Source organism: Gallinula chloropus, assembly GCF_964237585.1.
Source record: "Gallinula chloropus genome assembly, chromosome: 4".
Lineage (NCBI taxonomy): Eukaryota > Metazoa > Chordata > Aves > Gruiformes > Rallidae > Gallinula > Gallinula chloropus.
In genome coordinates, this window is record NC_140088.1 from 19,976,534 (window position 1) to 19,997,167 (window position 20,634).

At 39.6% G+C, this 20,634-nt stretch overlaps 1 protein-coding gene across 4 annotated transcripts in view; it reads right to left on the reverse strand.

Moving 5' to 3' along the window:
- LRP5 (LDL receptor related protein 5) overlaps nucleotides 1–20,634 on the reverse strand; it is a gene marked incomplete at its 5' end in the record, with an annotated part of 215,876 nt that overhangs the window by 58,748 nt on the left and 136,494 nt on the right. For all 4 annotated transcript variants that reach the window (XM_084262641.1, XM_084262644.1, XM_084262643.1 and 1 more), the window contains 2 exons: nucleotides 17,632–17,803; nucleotides 18,281–18,677. In XM_084262641.1, the coding sequence (XP_084118767.1) occupies nucleotides 17,632–17,803; nucleotides 18,281–18,677 (569 nt within the window). The remainder of the gene's footprint in view (nucleotides 1–17,631; nucleotides 17,804–18,280; nucleotides 18,678–20,634) is intronic.

Sequence of the window (20,634 nt, forward strand, 5' to 3'; positions counted from 1 at the left end):
AAATTATCTTTGATCTCAGCCTGTCTTCCTCTTCCCAAACATTATTGGCAATCTCTTCTTCTCGGAGACCTATTTGCTATGTGTTTCCAACTTCTTTCCCAAGTTCTAAGCAAACTGAGATATTCACCAACAAAACCAATTTTAGCTTTGCATTGACAAAGCTGTCCTATTGCAATCACAAGTTCAAAAAAAGCCAGGAAACAGATAACAAAGGCACAAACTTTACTATGTTCATAAAAATGGGAAGTAACAGCACCGATTTCCATATATTGCAGCAGAATCAAGAGACTAGTGGTAACTATGAAAATTAAAGAAAAAAAGGTCAGTTATCCTGTCCATCCTTCCCATCTCAGGAGAAAAAAAAAAAAAACAAACCATGCATGAGAAGCCCTTGGCATTGAGTGTACTGATTCCATGGAATAAATGGGTTTCCTCCTCCCTGTGAATTGTCTCCATAGCAGAAATAAGCAGGTTATAGACAAGGTAAAACTGTCATGAGGGTGTTACCTCACACCAAAAGGAGACCCTGTTAATGCATGAGCAGTATCAAAGACCCTCATTTCATAATGCCATGAATGCAAAGTGTCAAAGACAAGAAGATGATGTTTCCTTTGCTGCCTGTATGGTCATGCCAGAAGGTTTTGTGATAAAACAAGATGAAAGGCAAATGCTTAAAATTAAGAACAATTTTGGCATTTGGTCCACTACTAAATCCTCAAAGGTAGATTCATAAAATCAGAACATTAAAACCACTAAGCCACAAGGAGGAAAGAGCAGAGGACAAAGGAGAGGTGGTTGCACTCTGCAAAGACGACTTTAATACTCCCCATTTCCTGGCATCAGTAAGCCCGCGTTTCGGTGGCATTTCACAAACCTTAAATTAGTAAGGCTTCAACAAGCAGGAAAACACTAACCTTCCTCCCCTGGAGGGGCATGTGATACTGAAACACTCAACCCAAGTTCTTGCAGCAAGTCAGTACAAGTACCGCCTACTTTTGCCCCCTAGGGATCTACTTTATGCTGGAAGATTTCCCAAGTACAACTCTGCCAGAAACACCCACGACCAGAGAAACATCTCATACCAAAGGAAGGAGTGCTGGTGCTCTCTGCATGACACATGCACTCTGAGCAAATGACCTTCCCAGCTCTAGCATAAGCTGAGGGGCATGACTTCTTCCACACTCCTAACCCTCCCAACTCTTATACCTGGCCTGAGTCCCAAATAAAACCGCTTCCAGGCAGTTCACTTAACTGAAACATGTCTCGATTTAATCATCTATAACATGAAAGTCAATGATGCTCCCTACCTACAAGAGCTCTTCGACCTTCTAAAAGTGGGTGGTGCAAAGTTTAATCCTTCTCTAAAAGGAAAGTACTTACGTTTCGCTGCCTCACAGGATGCTCTCAAAAGGTCACTGCAAAATGTAGTATCTCTCTAGGGGAGCAAATCCAAGGCTGGGCTTTATTAAACCTCTATTGAGCCATCAGAATGCAATCAGCCCCAAACCCCAACAAAAATAAACAAAAAAAAACCCCAAAGACCCCAAACCTATGAGTTTTGTAATTAGTACTCTGAAAGAAACTTCAGAACATCCTGGTTCTGACTTCTGTGACCTCTCTGATTCCCCATGGAATCTGGCTTTAATTGCTCATTCTTCTCGTGCCAAACATTTCCAAATCACTATGGTAATGTCACACCTTAGCCTGGGCCTTGCCATTTTGGAGCATGAGTTCAGCAGGGCAAAGTACACCTCTTGTATGAGTCTGGACTAACAAAAAAGGCAATGCTGAAGCAGGGCACAGGTGTAATCTAAGCATAAACCCACAGGCATGAGATTTCCCAGCTGCAGTGATTCCTACACAAGTTGTCACAGGTAGTGACAAGTTGGGTGTCGAAAATTTACTTAAGTTGACATTATTTTTCTGGGAGCTGTGCAAACAAACCAAAGCAAGTCTCTTTTTAATACTCATGACAAATGTTTCACTTTAACAAAGACATGAATTTCTATGCTTTTAGTCCAGGTCCTGCTTCATGTTGATACATGCAGGTAGTACAGGCTCCATATTCAGCTGCTGGTTGCAGCTTCCTTTTAAGCATTTTTATTAATTTGATGTAATAATATGCCACACATTAGTATTCTGCTCTGACAGCAGACTTGGATAGTTGTATTATTTCCAGTGAGTATTAAACTGCACCAGGAAATGTAGTGTTCAGATACAGTTATACACTGAGAAGAGGAAATACATATGTTATCCTGTGCTGCTATATGATGATACTATTTATCAGTGAAAAACAGAGAATTGTTTTCACATACTAAAAACACATACATATTGAAACATAATTGCTTTGCCTGCCTCACGTTAAAGTCACCAACTCATTAAATGGTTCATAGACTTCAATCTCAAAACCATTCAAGAGAAGGGGCAACTTAAATTCATCCACATTTCTTCATACTGAGCTCCCTCTTGTTCCACTGAAGATGACTAATCAGCATGCCACAGGCAAAGTAGAAGGATGACACCAACATTGCCACAAAGACGTGGCTCCCACTTCAATACAACGGTAAGACTATCATATATTAGGTTGGACAGCAAGTTCTATAGAATATTCCTTCCTAACTCCTGATTCTTATGACTTTGCACATACATGGTATATCAAGTACCTATTAAGAAAGGATTATCTGCACCACCTCAGACCACTGATTCAGTGTCACGTCTCCAGAGGAGGCCAAGGTTAAGAGGTTTTCTTAGTTAGAAGAGACAAATCTTCTGACTCCTACAGGCATGTAACTGGAGCCCAATAATGACACCTCATGAGGTTAAGACTGAAGAAAGCTAAACTAAGGAAAAACAAAGGAATATAGAGAAGAATCCAGTAAAAGTAGTATTAAAGCAAAAAACTTGTTTTTATTTATACCTTATATCACTTGAAAAGGCAACTGCATAGCTATTACTGTTCACAGAATTTGGATGAGACTTAAACATCAAATTCCTTCTGGATTAATCATGACAAGAGCAGAGAGGAACCTGAGGAGGTAAGCCACCAGACTGAGTATTCACACTCCCACAGTACAATTTGTAAACCCCTCCTTATTGCTATTTGTGTAAGGGAGGGAGGCCTCAAACCAGATCTTTCACTATAGACATTGACAAAATTGATGTACTGAGTTTGTTAATTCTAACAGATTATCTGAAAAACTGAAGTTCCATTCTATGACATTTTCAAGAGACAAAGGGTTTGAATGGGGACTCTCCTCACATAGATCTATGTTACCTGCTTGGGGCTAAAACAGAAGGACTGGTGGCAGGAATGGAAGATGACAACTGGGTAGCTGGGTCTACACCCTGGCTGCTTTAATCAGCTCAATAAAGAGAAACCTCAGGGGAGGGAAACAAAAGACAGTTCTGCTGTTCTAGAGACAGATCTCACCTGCCTCCTCTCTGAGGACACAGTTTTCATAACTAGTGGTTAGTAAAGCAGAGGGACTGTCCGCTGCTTCACCTGCTACACCAGAGCAATGGGGGTTTCAGGCATGGGAAATAAGACTCAGTGTTAGCAATATATATATATAACAGTGAGGAGACAAGATTTATGGTAGATGCAACTACCTGGGTTCTAATGTTTTTCATGGAAAATTTCTTCTTGTCTTAAGTTTGACAAAATTGTCTGGTATTTTAACAAGGAATAAAACCAGATTCAGACCTAGAAGGAAAATGGACTCTGTGCTTGCCTCCCATGTTACAAATTGTTAATGTTTTACTTTTCATCAGGATGCACATATATAATTATCAAATATGCATATAATATATTAAAACATAATATAAAAATACCTTACTAATAAGTTCAAAGCAACACAGGATCCAAAATTTGATATAACCATAAACTAGTGGGCATCATAATTAAAAATAAGCCACTGCAGTATTTGATCTAAGAAAAATTGCAAGTGTTTGCTTATTTGGTTTTTTTTAGAAAGTAACTTTAAGTCAAGGGAAGAACTATAAGGCAACTCAAATGAATAACTGGCAACACATAATCTGAGCAAGCATTTGTCTTTCTCAACTAAGGTCTCCACTCAAGGAGATTCATAAAGATAAAGCATCCCATGAAGCAAAGTCACTTCAAGTTAAGCAGGGGAAAAAATTACTGTAAAAAATATGAGCTAAGATGGAAATAGTAGCAGGCAAATTTTATAACTGATGACATCTACAAAGAGGCTTTAAACATTTGACAAAATTCACTGGAGTCCAGGCAAGATGAAAAAGAGACCAATGTGGTCATACAAGAGGCTTCCAAGGGAAAGGGAAAAGGCAACAGAAATACCTACCCTGGCTGCAAAAGTCAAGGGACAACAGAGGCCCATCGTAGGTAAATTGGTCACACAAGGTGACAACAAAAACACACAGCACCTCAGACAGACACCAGCACACAGGCAAAATGTAAAATGACAAGGATAATCAAGATGTCCTGGTAGTCAGGATCAAAAGAAGGAAATTACCTACTTGAATATGTTTCTCTACGAAGTCTGTTATTCATGTGTCCAGCTATAAAAAATCCTGTTGAGTGACGCTGGCTGTCAGTTTTAAGTTAAGAAAATTACATTTTAGAAACCTACAAAAAAAAATTAAATATTATGGAATCTGCTCTCTCCTTAGCCAGTTAAAATCTACTTTCCTGGTCTTACCAACGAACACATTTATTTTTCTGACTTTTTTTCCTGTTTTATTAGAAGTATGAACAGCAACCTCATACTAATCCCTTTATTTTCTGTCTGTTTGCTGTTGCTCTGATTTTACATTAGCACTAATGCAAAAAACCACTGTAAATCACGCACAGGCTAAAGCGTAAAAAAATTAAGGTGGGTATTTTTTCAACCTCATAATTCCTCTGTTAAACAAACAAACCAACTAACCACAACCCACACAACTAGTGGGTTCCATCAGTAATGGAAAGAGCAATGCAAGGAATCCGTAGACCCATTCTTTACAAACTATGAACAAGGAAAAGACGACCCTATGAGGAAGGCTGCCCTTGCTAGCTTTTGAAGGCAGAAAAAAAGAAAGAAAAAAAGAAAAAAAAAAAAAAAGAGTGAAACAAAAGGTCTGAGGAGAAAATTAGACGCCTCTTTCAAAATAACACAGCACAAAACACCACTGTGTTAAGAGGGGAAAAAGGGGAAGGGGTGGGGGGAATGGGAGAAGAAAAAAAAAGGGGGGGAATAAAAGGAAAAAAGGGGAAAAAAGAGGAAAAAGTCAATACAACAGATTGAGTGCTAGGATCTTTAACACTGCCAACTCACAAACCCATCAAACATTTTCTTCTCATTTACTATGCTTCTTTCTTTAATACTACAGCCCTTCTGAAAAGGGGAGGCAGAAGAAAAATGATTGCACTAAATTTGCATAACTGCACAAGGCAGGAGATTTATGAGCATTTTTTAACAGCCAAATCAGCCAAACAAATTGTCTGCAGAACTGCAACAGTAAGCTATTGGGGTTCTTACCGTCGGCAACATCACAAGTGTGTTGGAAGAATCACATCTTTTATTATAAAAATCAATCACAATTCCCATTCTGTTCCTCAATCCCTAAAAAAAAAAAACCAAAAACAAAACCACAAACCCAAAACCAAAAAACCTGAGCGCTGCTAATTTAGCCTTCTCACTGAAGAATGAATACCAGATAAAAAGGGAGCCGACAGCTGGCCCAGAGCCAAAACGAAAGCTTTCAGGCACAAAGATTGCTGAGAACAATGTTTGTTCTACGCTCAGAAATTTTTTTACATGCAACTCTGTACAGACAAGACGGGCATATCTCGTGATGTGGTAAAGAATATACATTTATGATGGAGGATACAGCCTTTTAAAAGGAGAAATAAATTAGAGATTAATGCCTTTTTATGCAAGCTGCAAGGAGGAGAATTCCTGGAGCAATTCAATTCAGTGCAAGGAACAAGGTTTCTTTCAAAAAGTCACCCTTTAACTGGGAAGGGCGCTTCTTTGCAGGGAGCCTGAACTGAGAAATACGCAGCTCCTTGCTTTCTATTTATAGTCATTCAGGCAGTGAATAGTCTCATTCCAAATGCCACAAGGCATACTCACAACCTTTTATTCCAGAGACCTGATTTGTGTTTCATTTCAAAAAGTCCAGCCCTATGGAAAAAAAAAAAAAATGAAGAAGAAGGGGAGGGAGAAAGAAACAGCAAAGCAGCATGCAAGAGAAACACTTTTTTCTCCCCAACTTTTGCTTTATGAAGCTGGTGCTCAAGAGTGTGGAAAAGAGGGTTTGGGGTTTTTTTAGAAACTTTCCTATGGGAAGGAAAAAAAGTGCAAGCTTTGGGAATGCATGCATTTTTACTCATTAACACTGAATGCCAGTTGCTCTGCAATTTAGGGAAGTCTGGGGGAAGGAGGAAAAGGAGCGAGGGGTGAGAGCATTTCAATTACTTGGCTTTGAAGGACCCTTCTGAATGAGAAAGAGACAGAAGACACTTGTCAAATGCAAGTTCAAGTGAAAGCCACTTCTGCCAATGAAGTGTGCAGATGGCTGTGGGGGTTCCACTGAACCCTAACTGGGCCTCTATTATGTCTTTATTGCTCACAAAAAGGCAAGGGTCACCTTCAGTTTAGAATAAGTTAGCATCCTTTCCCACAGAATGACTCTGGTCAATCAAGCCAAGCAAAGGAAGTCTTCCTTTGACTGACTGCTATACCATCAGTGCACTGAAGAATTTTTAGAAAGGCCAGATAGGCACAAAAACCTTTGGTCTCATCTACACTACCGACATTTATCAGAATTTTTTTTCCACCATTGTAAGGAATCTTGGGAGAAGTAGGGTAGGCTAGTGGTGACTGGCATGTATGTCTGTGGGAATTCTTTCTTGTTAGGGATGGATGATTTGAGTCTAAAAATGGTACGACAGCTTTGAAGATTTCATTAATAAGATGTGGCACAAAAAAAGCAAGTTCTACACCTCTACTTTTAGTGTGCATTCTTCAGAAACACAGGAACCACCAGGCCAGACCATCATGCCAGGTCTCCTGTTTCTAACAGTATCCAGGTTCACATGTTTCACAACCAAAGGTTGCAGACATTTCTGCTGAAAGACATGTATGGTACCACTACCTGCCCTCCCAGTGTTGTTTAAGACAATCCAGCTCATGCTTCCCAACATAATTTTCTGTGGTGCTGTGAAAGACCATCAAAATGCAGAACACTTAATAAACCCAATGGAGCTGAAAGAGAAGGCAGCTACAATTTGTGTTTGTGGCAAAAAACTCAGCATTCTTCATCTAAAAAGCTCCCGCCTATGGTCACTGAATGCCAAGAAGGATGCTCTTTCCTCCCCAGCAACTTCAGAGGATTACATATGAGAAGGAGAGTTACAGACAAGGTCAAGTATGACCAATACTTTCCTTCCAAAACAGCAATAGGAAAATAAGAGCAGGGAAAGGATTTTTTTCCCAGTGAAACATTAGTTCCCATGCTATGGTGACAAACCTGATAGGGCACACTGTGCACATCGACATAATGATCACTAAAGTATCAGAGAAACAGTTGTGATCAGACAATATTTATGGGGTCAACTCCTGGGCAGTACAGATCACCTTCCCTTTAGGTCAGGGGTAAGCTGTATGGCAAAGTCCTTGGAAGAGAACAGGATAAAGAAAAAACAAAAGCAAAATAGGGAATAGTAGTTAAAGAAAACTCCTCATAGCTATCTGGAGACAATATAGCAAGTAACCTCAAGAAGGTTATGAAGTTAAATTTATCTTAATTATCCTACCTGTTAGCCTGACAAAGAACCTCCGACTGCCACAGAAGCCACCTTTTACTTAACAACTGGAGAAAGATATACTTATTCTGCATCAGAAAAGACATCAGGTTCTCATAAAGATTGGCCCACTGCCACACTTCAGAGGTACAGAAGCCTTCCTACCACTAAATACAAAATCCCTCTTTTAAATACAGGCAGTGGATCCCAGCAGAGGAAGTAAAGCAGAATTCTCTCCCTAGCAAGCAGAAAAGGGTGGGTTGATACCAGATAGCCTAAAATGATTCTTCAGGGAGAAAGGAGAGCCTCAAGCATGTAAAACTCAAATAATTCCTCAAATTTGTATTTTAATACATCCTCAGGATTTCCTCTTGATAAATATAGCAAAAGTTGCACAGAGAGAAGTAATTCCTGAGAACTCCACACAGACCAAATTTAGAAGCTGTCTGTCAGCTTGTTTCTTAATTTGTGCTGTTAAAAGAAGTAGTACAAAGCAATATAGTCCCTGGAAAATCAACAAGAATGAGATGTCTTTATGCCTATATAGCAACCCCAATAAACCATAAATGGTTGTAGATGAAAGTAAGTTCATACTGGTACAGATTCCACTGTGGAAAGACTCAAAGGAGTATCTAAACTGGCAGCAGTCAATATTTGTGGATTGTTTAACTTTGAAGCTAGTGGCTACAGTATCAAGCTGTGTATATATAAAAGTTTGGAAGAATCCTTGATTAAGAGCATCCTATGGAGGGTCATTCAATCAAATAATTATTTGAGAGTGCATTAAGTGGCATGACTAACACAGGCAGCATCATCTCCTGTATCCTCTACTTGGAACAAGAAGCCCATGCTGCGATTGCTTCCACATAATGGGGTTTTGCTGCAAGGCTGGTTTTGCTCTGTTTCTTTACATACTGACATTTCTGGTTATTTATGACACTGAAGGCAAGGTCAACTAATATGAACCTTGCACCTGGAACAGAGACTACTGCACTTTTTGATGTTTTTTAATTCCTGGAAATTGGGAGAAGTGGGGAGGAATATTTCAGCACAACCCTTAAGAAAAATCCTCTTTACTACAGAAAAAAAAATAATCATCTTTATTATGGAAAATCCATTTATGTCCAACAGTACCCCAGATAGCAAGGGGTTTTCACTTCAGAGGTGTAGCTGCTTTTTTCATACGCATGGACTAGATGATGATGAAAAGAACTGGAGTCTTGAATTTGATTTGAATTTTCTGGAAAATCTCAGCTTAAAGAAGTAAGAATGTGCTCCTGGCACCACATGCTCCTCAGAAGACACAGTACAATGTTATGATCCAAGACATTGGCCTTAAGGACTGAAGGTTCCACAGCCCTATCTACTTGATTGCTGCATTCCAGTCAAAAAGCAATGAAGACAAGGCTAATTGAGGCTAAGTCATCACCCACCTGCAGAGGTAGTCCCCATCCCATACTACTTGGCAGAAAAAGTTTTACTCAAGACTACTGAATAATACAAAATTTCACATATCTATCTCCAGAAACACTACTGAACACAGGACAGAATTTGCCAAAGTTCAATTGTGAACTTTATACCAAACACTTTCCTTTTCAACACTGTCTCTTGCTCATGGCTCAGAGAAAAGTTCACCTGTTCACTGAATCAGAATGCTGAAAAGGGACAGGAGGGAATTTACCTTGGTAAGCTTATCTTCTTCCATTCGGTCAATGAGTTTCTCTGCTCTGTGAATGCTTTCTTACTGCATAGGTCAACGCAGAAACTTATCTTCTGACCAGCTTCTTATTATTTTGTGAACCTGGATCTGACTTTCTTCAGCAACTCCCACACTTGGTAACAGTCCTCTTAAAAGTAAATGATGTTCATGGTGTACAAAGTGTAAAATAACATTGAAATTCCTACTGAAACAGTGGGCAGTAGACAACTTGATCTTGTAATTAGAAGACTGGAGCTAGAAGGCTCAACACTTCTAAGAAGGACTTGGATATCAGCATTTTAGCAGGTAGAGGCTGGCTATATACCTGAGTTCCAGAAACAAGATGTCTCACACCAGCAAATCCTGAACCATAGTTCTGGGTTTAAAAACATGTAACTTGGCCAGAAGAGTTTAAATTCACAGGAAACCATTAGGGTCTGAAATCACTCAGTGGTATGACCTGCTGAACACTACAGATCCTTGTATGTCATCTCAGCAGTTCCTGTTCCCTGCTACAGGCTGGCATGTACAAGGCTGGACCAACCACAATATCATTTCTACAGCAGAGAACTAGTTAAGAAAGATCATTCCAACCGTGTCTGAGCAGAAAACTCTACGTTCTTTTATCCAAGGAAGTTGAGACTCCACAAATATCCCTGCTAGTCTGAACTGAGGTGCTTATTAACTCCAAATCTGGTGATGGGTCTGGTGGTGCACAGAGAACATAGCCAACAGGCTGATGAGAGTGGGGATTCCTGAAGAGGAGAGGGGGGAAAAAAAAAAGACCCTCTTCCCTTAGCTGCCAGGTTTTCTTCTTCCTAAAGATGCATGCTGTTGTTTCACTGAAGGAGCCCTGTCAGGCTTGATATAACTGTCCAGCATTACTGAGAGCCTGTTTTATTCTTTATGCAATTTTCCACAGATACTTAAAATTGTCATCATTAAAGCACGGAAGTCAAAGATAGGGCTCTCTTCCCTCCCAGAAAGCTTATGTTCCACCCTAGCAATGCTCTTCTGGGAAAAGCAATCATAACTAATTTTTCATCAGCCTTAAAAGTCCAAGAACTGTCAGAACCCTGTGACACCATTTTAAAGATTGTCCTTCCTCCAAATGACTCCTCCCATCCATTCTACAACAACTGTCTGGCTGCTAGCAAAAATTGATCCCAATCTCACTAGCAGAGATCATTCCTCTCCAGAACACTAAAAGACAGTTATATGTCATGTCAAATATATACAAATATATATAATAAATAATATACAAATATAGCTCACATGCAACGTTTGCTGAGCAGCTCCCTTCAAGTAAAACAAAATACTCATCCACCTCTGACAGCATTTGTGCTCACTGGTTCTTCAAGCAAAACATGGCAGTAGAAAGGCCTAACAGCTACTTAAAACTAATAAAAACACAGTGGCATATAATGCTCACAAACCACATACACAACCTCCAACAAAAAACCCATCCCAAATGGCCACAAACACGTACGCATGTCACGCTTCCAATAACACAGCTTAACCCCAGGCAGGGGAGTGCTACATTGCAAAAAGAAAAAGTAGAAGCACCGCTCACGTCGGCATTCGAAGGAGCAGCCCAGTTTGCAGGAATACTCTGCTGAACAAGGCTATACAAACGGCAGAGGTGTATACACAGTTTGCTAGCCCAATTCTGGGTATTACATGTCAATATAATATGATACGTATCACTTTAGATAAGTAGCACTGGCATCTAGAAAGGATGTAATTTACAAATATATCAGAAGCAAAAAGGTAAGGAAAAAGGTAGATAAGCTTCCTTCATTTAGAGACCACAGTAAAAGCTTCAATCAATAACTCATTTCTAACAATTACATTAGTTGACATTTCTCTGTCATATACTGAACCAAATGTCACTCAGAAGTTTCTAAAAAATTACTGAAATTAAGGCTCCCTTCCTTCACTATCATCAATTTAAGTGGTTTTAATACTGTAGCTGTCTACTTAGTCTAATACCAATTAATCAGATCATGGAGATCCTGTTATTTCTTATTTCTATATCCATTTCACTCGTCTGTTCTCATGTATTAACACAAATATGCAGTGTGGGCATTATTTACATTAATATAAATATAAACTAGATCTTCTGAAATATACTGTATTTATAGAAACATTATACTTTGGGGTTTATTTATATCTAATTTGCATGTGACAATGAGTTTAAATTAGTTGATGTCTCTAAGACTTTCCTGTTTCAATAAACAGTCCAGAATATCTCCCAAGTAGTTTATTACACTACATAGTCATCTTAATCATTTGGTGAAAAATGCCAATGCAAACACACGTACACACACACAAAAGTACCAGTTATGAGAAAATTACGTATAAATTAAAAATTGCATTTTAAGGTCAATTGACTAGGAAACAAAGTGTAATATATATAAAGTGTATATTTGGATTTGTTGAGAAAAAGCAGCCTTAAGTTAGTTTAGTTGTTAATTATTCTCCCCCCATGCAATTGACTTCTGCAAAGCCTCCTTACATTCTACATAAGTAGTGTAAAATGGAATCAACAACAAACTATATAAAGATTGTTTCCTTAAATTGCAAGGGCAGCCCACATAACTGCATCTCAGAATTTTTTTTCAGTGAACTCCAGGGTTGTCATCTGGTGCTGACTTAAGCTTTAGACTTAAACACCCTAAAAACTTGCAAAGAATGACTGTACATAATTATGAGTCTTCTGCAAAGACAACTGAAGGACATTTGTCAGTAGAGGGGAACAGGGGGGCTGGGAGAGGGAGCTGCCAGAAGGGATAGTCTGCATATCATTTATTCTAAGAATATTGCACAAACTTAAGTAAAATGCATACGTAATAACAGGCACCTGAGAATTCAGTAATTGCTCATTATGCAATTGTACCTTAGGCATTTTAAGCAAATGTTGAAAAAATAATATATGGGAAAACCTGGCTAACCACAAAATTGTTTTTAAGGAGAATTAGGAAACTCTATGCGTGGATGCCATTGGGTCTTTGCTTCTCTCTCTGCTGGAACCCTGTAATCCTTATTAATCTGCTGTTTGTTCCTGAAAAGTACCTTTTCTCTGTCAGCAAAATCCAGAGTTCAGTTGGATTAATCCATGCCCCTTAGTCATAGCTGAAGCTGTGCGGACAAACACATGATTTTGACAGACATGACTCAAAATTTGCTATATATTTTTCCTTGTCATACACTTTACCAAACTAATTAAAAAAAAAAAAAAATCAAAAGCTGGAAACAATGTTACCACAGGGTGCCAAATTTGCAGTGAAAGCCCCATAGGCTCCTGTCATGCAAAATTTTGACAAGCCTTGCCAAATGCTTTCTTCAGGATGCAAACTGCTTGCAAAGTGACTGGGCCCTTTGTGTTGCAGCTGAATGCTGCAGATGGGAAGGTTAGGGAAGGTTTTTTGCCAGGAAAGTGTAACTGCTGTCATCACCCTGTGAAGTTTTACACGCACAAATAATAACATATTCTCCTAGCACAGGAGGCTTTTTGGTACCCTCAACAGCTCTGCAGTGATTCTTTTCTAATTGTGGAAGAATGCACCCAAAAGTAATGTCAAAATGTATTAAACAAAACCTTCCTCAAAACAGACAAACCAGCCAGCTAACCAGCCAGCCAGAGACGTTTAGGTACAGTCTAAATACGAGGTCCAGGAAAAATAGGACAGATGTCTTGAGCTTATTGCATTTCCAAGCCATACAAAGTTCTTCAACAGCGACTGAACTTTGTATAAGAACAGTCCTTCCCAGGGAGAGTAAGATGACTCCTTGAAGATCTAAAATACCAGCAACCAGAGGAGAATACCAAGCAGAGATATGCACCAGCTATATTCCGTCTTAGGGGTTTTTTCTGTAGGGAAAGCAGTTGAAGGCATGACACGCGATGAAAGCAATTCTCATCTACAAGCAGCTTATCAGAAAGCTTCAGAAAAGTCCGCATGTTTTTACATTATTTGGCATCAATATTAATTCTACTTCTTCCCCAACAGGCTTTAAGTCCAACCATGCTCTGCACAGTAGTAGAGACAGGAGAAAGTAGATGGTTAGAGGAAAGTAGTGGAGATGGGAATTTTCTCCTTTACGTTACACGTTTCACAGCTCTTTGGTCTCTGGAAAATTTCCAGTTGCTTCATGCAATCTGAGACTACAGTTTATTTATGAGAAAACTGTCAAGTGACAGCACTGCAAAAGTCCAAGAAAAACTAACTGCTCTACTAAGAAGGTGATGGGACTAGAGGATGTGCCTTTAAAATCAACTATTCCAATGCAGAGGAATATCCTGGCCCAGCCACTGTCCCTCTCCATTACCAACTAATAGCTCTTTGGCCTCGGGGCTTCAGCAGATTCAAGGCAGCACAGAGCAATCCACATACCACTAGCCACCTTCTTTGCCTTCTGCAGCAGAATGCAGCTGTAAAGTGCTGCCACCTTCTCAACCACATAGGGGCCCTCCAGGTAGTTGAGGGCTTCTTCCTTCAGGAGCGCTTGACATAAATCTGATTGTCATTTTTAATGAAGTGAGAACTCTCTCTTTTTAGCACAGTAACAGAGTAAACGATCCAATATTTAAACTTTTCTTTTTCTCTACCTAATGAGTTACAAAATGTAGTTACAGCTTGCTCTTTACTACCCCACCTATTCTGGGCTTAGGTGTTAACATACACAAAATTTATGCAGTAACATGCTTCAAGATAGTTTTAGGTGCTTACCAGAAAAAAACCCGAAAAAATCCTAATACTCAGCAAGATTGAGTACAATATGAAATATAAATGCATATCTTTGACTTTCAGTCAGCTGTTTTTTGTTTCTGAGAAGCTGTGGATGCAGCAAACACACATACAGAGAACAGATCACCAAGACACCAGCTGCATTGGCAAGCCACTTGAACGGCACGCTCTTGGCAACGGAACACATGCATGAGAGAATGAGTTAATGTTGAATAACTTCAACAGCAAGTAAGAGTGGAAAGTCCCCACCTCATGCACCCTACAGTGAGGTTTCACATGTGCTAGGGGTAGCAGAGCACATCAAACTATGGCTTACTGTGAAAATCCAGGCTATCGACTGAACCTCTCGGAAATCTTACCAAAAGCACTATTAGATAACAAATACAGTGAGATGGGCAATCCATTGGATCAGTTTCCTTCAATTCTAAAGTATTTCCTTAGAGCAATTTTTTTTCATCTTGTAGAGTACTGCTAATAAAAGAAGCTCTATTAGGCACCAGTCTCAAACTGGGCAGGGTCTGAGCTGTGTGAGTGACTGCTTAAGTCACGCAGCCCTTTCCCAAGTGAGCAGAATATATAAATGCACCTGGCGTGTCTGCCAAAATGAAAACTGAAATTTGGTTTTCTAATGGAAGTTCTGCAATAGACATCTAACATCCATCTCTACTGACAATATGCCAGTGCCATTTTAACTCGTGTCAGTCCAGAATGGACAATGACAGACTCCTTCACAGCATGGTTCAGAGCTGCAGACAAACACACAAGAATTTTTTCTCCATCATAGCCTGAGAGGGAGTCTGTTGGTGTTAGCTAATTAGAAAATAAACTTCAAGCACAAAGAGAAAGTGCAAAAAGAGAAAAAAAGGGGGGGGGGGGGAGGTAGAGGGTAAGAACAGAAATGAGAAAATTGACACCTGTTTTAATCTAAGAAAATGTGGAAACCATTGCTAGGAGCATGGAGAGTTTGTTCTGTGCTAACAATTAAAATGAGGTCACACAATACACAGTATCTACTGATGCCACAATCCAATTCACATAAAGAATACCTTCTGTTTGCAAGACCAGGTGAACCACCCTCTTATTTCTATTTTTGCAAATAGAAGAGAACCACAAAAAGTAAGTATAATATGCAAAACTGAGGGAATAAAAAGCCCTTACTTTGGCTTCTCTGATTTTCCTAAACTTTGATGCCAAACCAAACAGCACCACTGGCTTCGCTGCCTTACAATGAAGTGAGACAGACTGAACAGACTGCCTAAACCCATGAAACACATTGCACAGCTCCGGCCTCAGCTGTAACAGTGGCATCTGGAACACTCCCTGCCCTGCCGGCTGAAAGGTGAGGGGCGACAGGACCTCAGTGCCAGTGCTTTGCTACTGCCAGACACCGAAGTTACATTTCTGGAGCTAGCAGATAGTCTTGCTTTCCCTCTTCATGAGGGCAAAAGAAGTTATTCCTCAAAATTTATTTATCTAAAAATGTTACACATGCTGCTCCCCCAAACAACACTAAAACTTCATTGACTTCACAGGCCATGACCAAAGGAAAAAATTCTATATTGCTTTTCTTCAGCATCGGTACAGAAACAGACTGTTGTAACAGTATAGTCAACATCTAATTTCAGCAAACTAACTTCTACCATAGGAAGAAAACTTTTAATTATACCTTTGTTGAGAAAAAATGTTTTATAGGGTCTTTACTCTCACATTTTGGTTTGACAATTGTTTTTTATGAATTGATTTCAATTAGCTGGTTATTCCCCTCATCTTACTTCAAAGCTAATTCAAATTCCCGGGAGAATTCATTTTTCAAATTAAAATACTCAATGTTAATTGTTTAACATCTTTCATTTTCAGACCACTTCTAACACCTTTGTGGAAGATAAACAACTACTTTATTCTAAGAGCATACCACAACCAGGCCAAGCCACCTATGGCCACCTATCACCCAGAGCTTCACAAGACATTAAAAAGGAAAATCTGTCCGGTCGACAAATCTAATGATAACAGAGCAGGATTTTTTAAATTTGCCTGATCTTGGGTCGCATCCCATACTGTCATCCAAACCCCCGGGTTAATCATAACCTACTATAACAACTTTAGACTGAGATTCAAAATCCTCTTATTTCTTCTTAGAAATATAAGTGTAAGTGGCCAACAAGCAGATGCACTTCTTAAACAACTGTTTTATTTAGGAAATAAGCACTGAGGATGGTGGAGAAAAGGATCTTAAGCAGCTGTTAGAGACTTCATCACAACATCTGGCTGTATCCGTATTCTCAGTTGTCTCAAACTAAATGGACACTCTCACACAAGTAAGTCCACTAATACATACAGGCCCTCAGCAATTCCACGAATACACCCACAACAAATGTATAAAATTGCTGTTGGCCAGTATTCCTAGATTACACAAAAGCCACTGGCTCTCTTATGTCACAATATTAATCTCTATCCATTTGCTGGATTTCTTAGTTGTTAGCAACTCTCCAAAACCTCAGAACGTTATGAACAAACACTCAGAAGCCCCCCAAAACCCTGCCCCAAACCTTCATTTTAACTTTATCAGGTATTTAATTTATCACCTTCTACTTTGAGTAAAACTACTTTGTTCTCTACACAATATCTAAGACTTGTTTCACTTCTGTGGCAGCACAATTTTTCTTTTAGGTTAAGATTTTATCATGGGATACTAATGCAAAAACAATGGGGAGAAGAGCATTTCCTTTAAGAGAATTTCTCTTGGAATGTCTTGGGCCTCCCTGATGCAACTGAATATCCACAACTAGAGCAGCACAGATGCTTGCTTTGACCAATGAATCTGGAGATACTTCACAACCTTACTCCTAGAGGCAGACAGTAACAATCAAATGGATTATTTGTCCAACTTTGTCTACTGTTTGAGCAATAGGTAGAGGAGGTGATTTTTTTGTATTTTTAAGAAAAGTCTTCCTAAAGAAGGGTGGGGGGCACAAGGGAATCACACCATGTGCCATCACACATTCAAAAACTAAGAAATACTAAGGACATGAAATACGGCTCTCTAGGACTTCCACATCAACCATCTCCTGTACATGAACTTGCATGAAGTCTTTCGCATGCAGCAATTTTAGATACTTGTTCAAAACACCAGAGACAGGTCAAAACCCATTTTTAAAGAGATTTCAAGTAATTAAATTACACTTGTAGCAATGTAGACATATCAATCATAACATTTATCACTAAAGTTTTCTGAACCACATGAATGCATTGCCTTTCTTCTCAAATATGTCTTGTTGTGTTAGATATCATGTAAATATTGATGAAACAACAGACCTCCAAACAGAGCAATACAAGTATCCAAGACCTAAACTGGCACCCAAGAACAGCACTTGGTTTTGAAGAACGCGCCCAAGTATGGCTCTATTACTCACCTCAATTTTATCTGTTTTTGCATCTCCCCAGTAAAGTTTGTCTTTTTCAAGATCCAGTGCCAAGCCATTGGGCCAACCTAGAGATGTATTCACCAGAACTCGCCTTTCTGAACCATCCAAATAAGCACATTCTATCTTTGGATTTTCACCCCAGTCTGTCCAATACATATAGCTGTCAAAAAAAGAGGGGAAACAGTCAATGTGTGTAGCATGCAAGTCACATGCAAGACAAAAAAGTGTCAAGATCTGTTCTGCTTTTGAAAGAATTTACTAACTTTCTACTTCCCCAGCTGCAGCAAACAAGACAACTCAAACTGTAATCAGCAATGACAATATAAAGTTTAAGCATTAAATAAGTTAAACTAATGAAAAAGTGCAGTGGCTCAATTCTTTCAGTTACAATAACACGAGGGCACAGACAAAAAAAAAAAATCAATCAAACAATGTAGAAGTTCACTGAAAAACGCTGTATTTAGAAGTCATCTTTTATATAAACAGTGCTAAAGGGATAAAGTGAGGGAAAGTCAGTTATTTCCAGAATATTTGACAATATACACATCTTCTAGCATTTGTCAGGTTTTCAGTTCCAGGAGTCCATAAACAAGATCCAAAGACCTCTCACAGGGCTGTGAATAAGCACAAAACTTACCCCATTACAGGATTGAGCACTATTGCTCGAGGTTCATCTAGGTTTTCTGAGATAAGGATCTTTCTTGATGTTCCATTCAACCGGGTCACTTCAATGCGGTCCGTTCCAGTATCAGTCCAGTATAGGTTCCTCGCTACCCAATCCACAGCAATACCGTCTGGATGGTTGATTTCTGTGGTTACCAGAGTCTGTGCTCCAGAACCATCAAGGTAGGCCCGCCGAATTGCCCGGACGTCATCATCAGTCCAGTAGATGTAGCCTTCCACAGGATCATAGTCTATGGCAATCGCATGTCTGATATTGTCTATCTGCAGAATAATGTCAGTGAAATCCGGCATATCCAGGGAAATCCTCCTCAAGTCAGTCCTTCTAGCAAGCAGCAAGACTTCTTCAGCACCTAGGGGAAAAAACATTCATGGTATCATTTCCTTTGCTATTGATGTACGCACTTCAACACAGAACAGCAGACTGTGAACTGCTACTGTCACTATAATAAGATATTTCCTTAAAATAAGGACATCAAACTTTCAATGAAATACAGTCTTGTCTGAGCAGGAAGTTATTTCTAATCAGTTCTTCTCAACCAGTTACTCGTGCTGGCACTCTTGTTTCACAATCACAGCATTTTTCTCCCAGCCTCCTAAACTAATATGGAATATAGCAATCTCTCTCCAGAATCTATATATTTCTTTAATTAAAATTTGGTGGGGTAGGCTCAACTATTTCATCACATTATATAGATTTCTTCAGCTCAGCCAAACTTCCTACTAGTTCTATCAGTACATTAGGTGTGGCTTTCACACACAAACCCTACATAATAAATGACAAGGGCCAACAGAACACTTCAGTATTTTGTAAACAAATTACATTCCTGATTTGCTTCAGACAGCCCAACAAGAAAGCAAGTCACAACTACAACAAGTATTTCTCATCTGGCCAAAGTTGACGCAAAACTAATTCTAAGGCAATACAATTGTTGTTCTTGTTTCTCCTCTGCTCTTCCTCCCACTGCAAAGTTTCCCTGCTTGTGGAAAAGGTGCCAAACAGCAACCCGGAGAACATTTAGAGACAAATAGCATCTTCAGTGTTGTCTTTTTCTCAGTTTCATTTATCATTACAAAACCAGGAAACACAGTAAAATATCCAGTTGTTTTACAGTACATTCATCACAAAAAGAGCGATCCAAGTATGTGTATCTTTCCTAGTCTGTTACTAAATCAATGCCATATAATTTGAAAGCCAACAGGAAGCTTTTATCGTTTAGCAACACTCCAAAACTGGAAACCAGAGAAAAAAGTCACTTGTCGCATTTTATCCAGACCAGCAAACAGCAGAAAGAGGCAGAAACTTCCAGTTGCCACCAACAGACTGAATGAAAAAGGCCAATTTTGGGACAAATATTTTGAGCCCACTAAGAATAACGGAAATTCAAATCCTCATGAGAATGTTCTTCTAGAAATAATTCTCACACAGGCATGCATGTGGAGTTCTGGAGACTCAGCAGTTGAATCTATTGCACATCAAAACCTAGTTCACGTTCACTCTGGGAGCTGGGCTGTGCTGCTGTTTGCTTTTCGGGTTTGGAAACCAGAGCTTGGTCGCTAAATAGGAATCTCAAAAGAGACAGTACTCAGGCTGCTAGTGTACAATAAAAGGAAAGCATCTAGAAATGCAGTATTGTACAATCACCCAAAGAATCATAGAATCATAGGGGTTGGCAGGGACCTTGAGAGATCATCGGGTCCAACCCCCCTGCCAAAGCAGCTCCCTAGCTCATATTGCACAGATAGGCATCCAGACGGGTCTTGAATATCTCCAGAGATGGAGACTCCACCACCTCCCTGGGCAGCCTGTTCCAGTGCTCTGTCGCCCTCATTGTGAAAAAGTTCTTCCACATGTTGGTGTGGAACTTCCTATGCTCCAACTTGCAGCCATTGCCCCTTGTCCTGTCTCCACAGACCACTGCACAGCACAGACTACATAGTTTGATGTGCTCTTTGAACTACTTCAAGTCACCACAGCTCCTGAATGAAGTGGTGCTACCCTTCTCTTTCCCATGGGCTGCTTGGTCTCCCTTCTGTATCACTCCTCCTTCACATGCAGTGCATTGCAAACTGCATTAAAGAGTTGATCAACTCAACAGAAAGCAAGCCATCAGCCTAAGTTAACTAGACCAGGTCACTGTGGAGCTCCACAAATACTTGTGCTGGCATGGGGATGGACTCCAGCAAGAAAGATTCTCCCAGTCAGCATTAGCTGTCAATGTTTGATAATTACAGCATTAGTTGCACCAACAAACTTTGAGGGAAAGCTTGCGTAAAAGGAAAGCAACAATAACTCACAGCTCAAACACC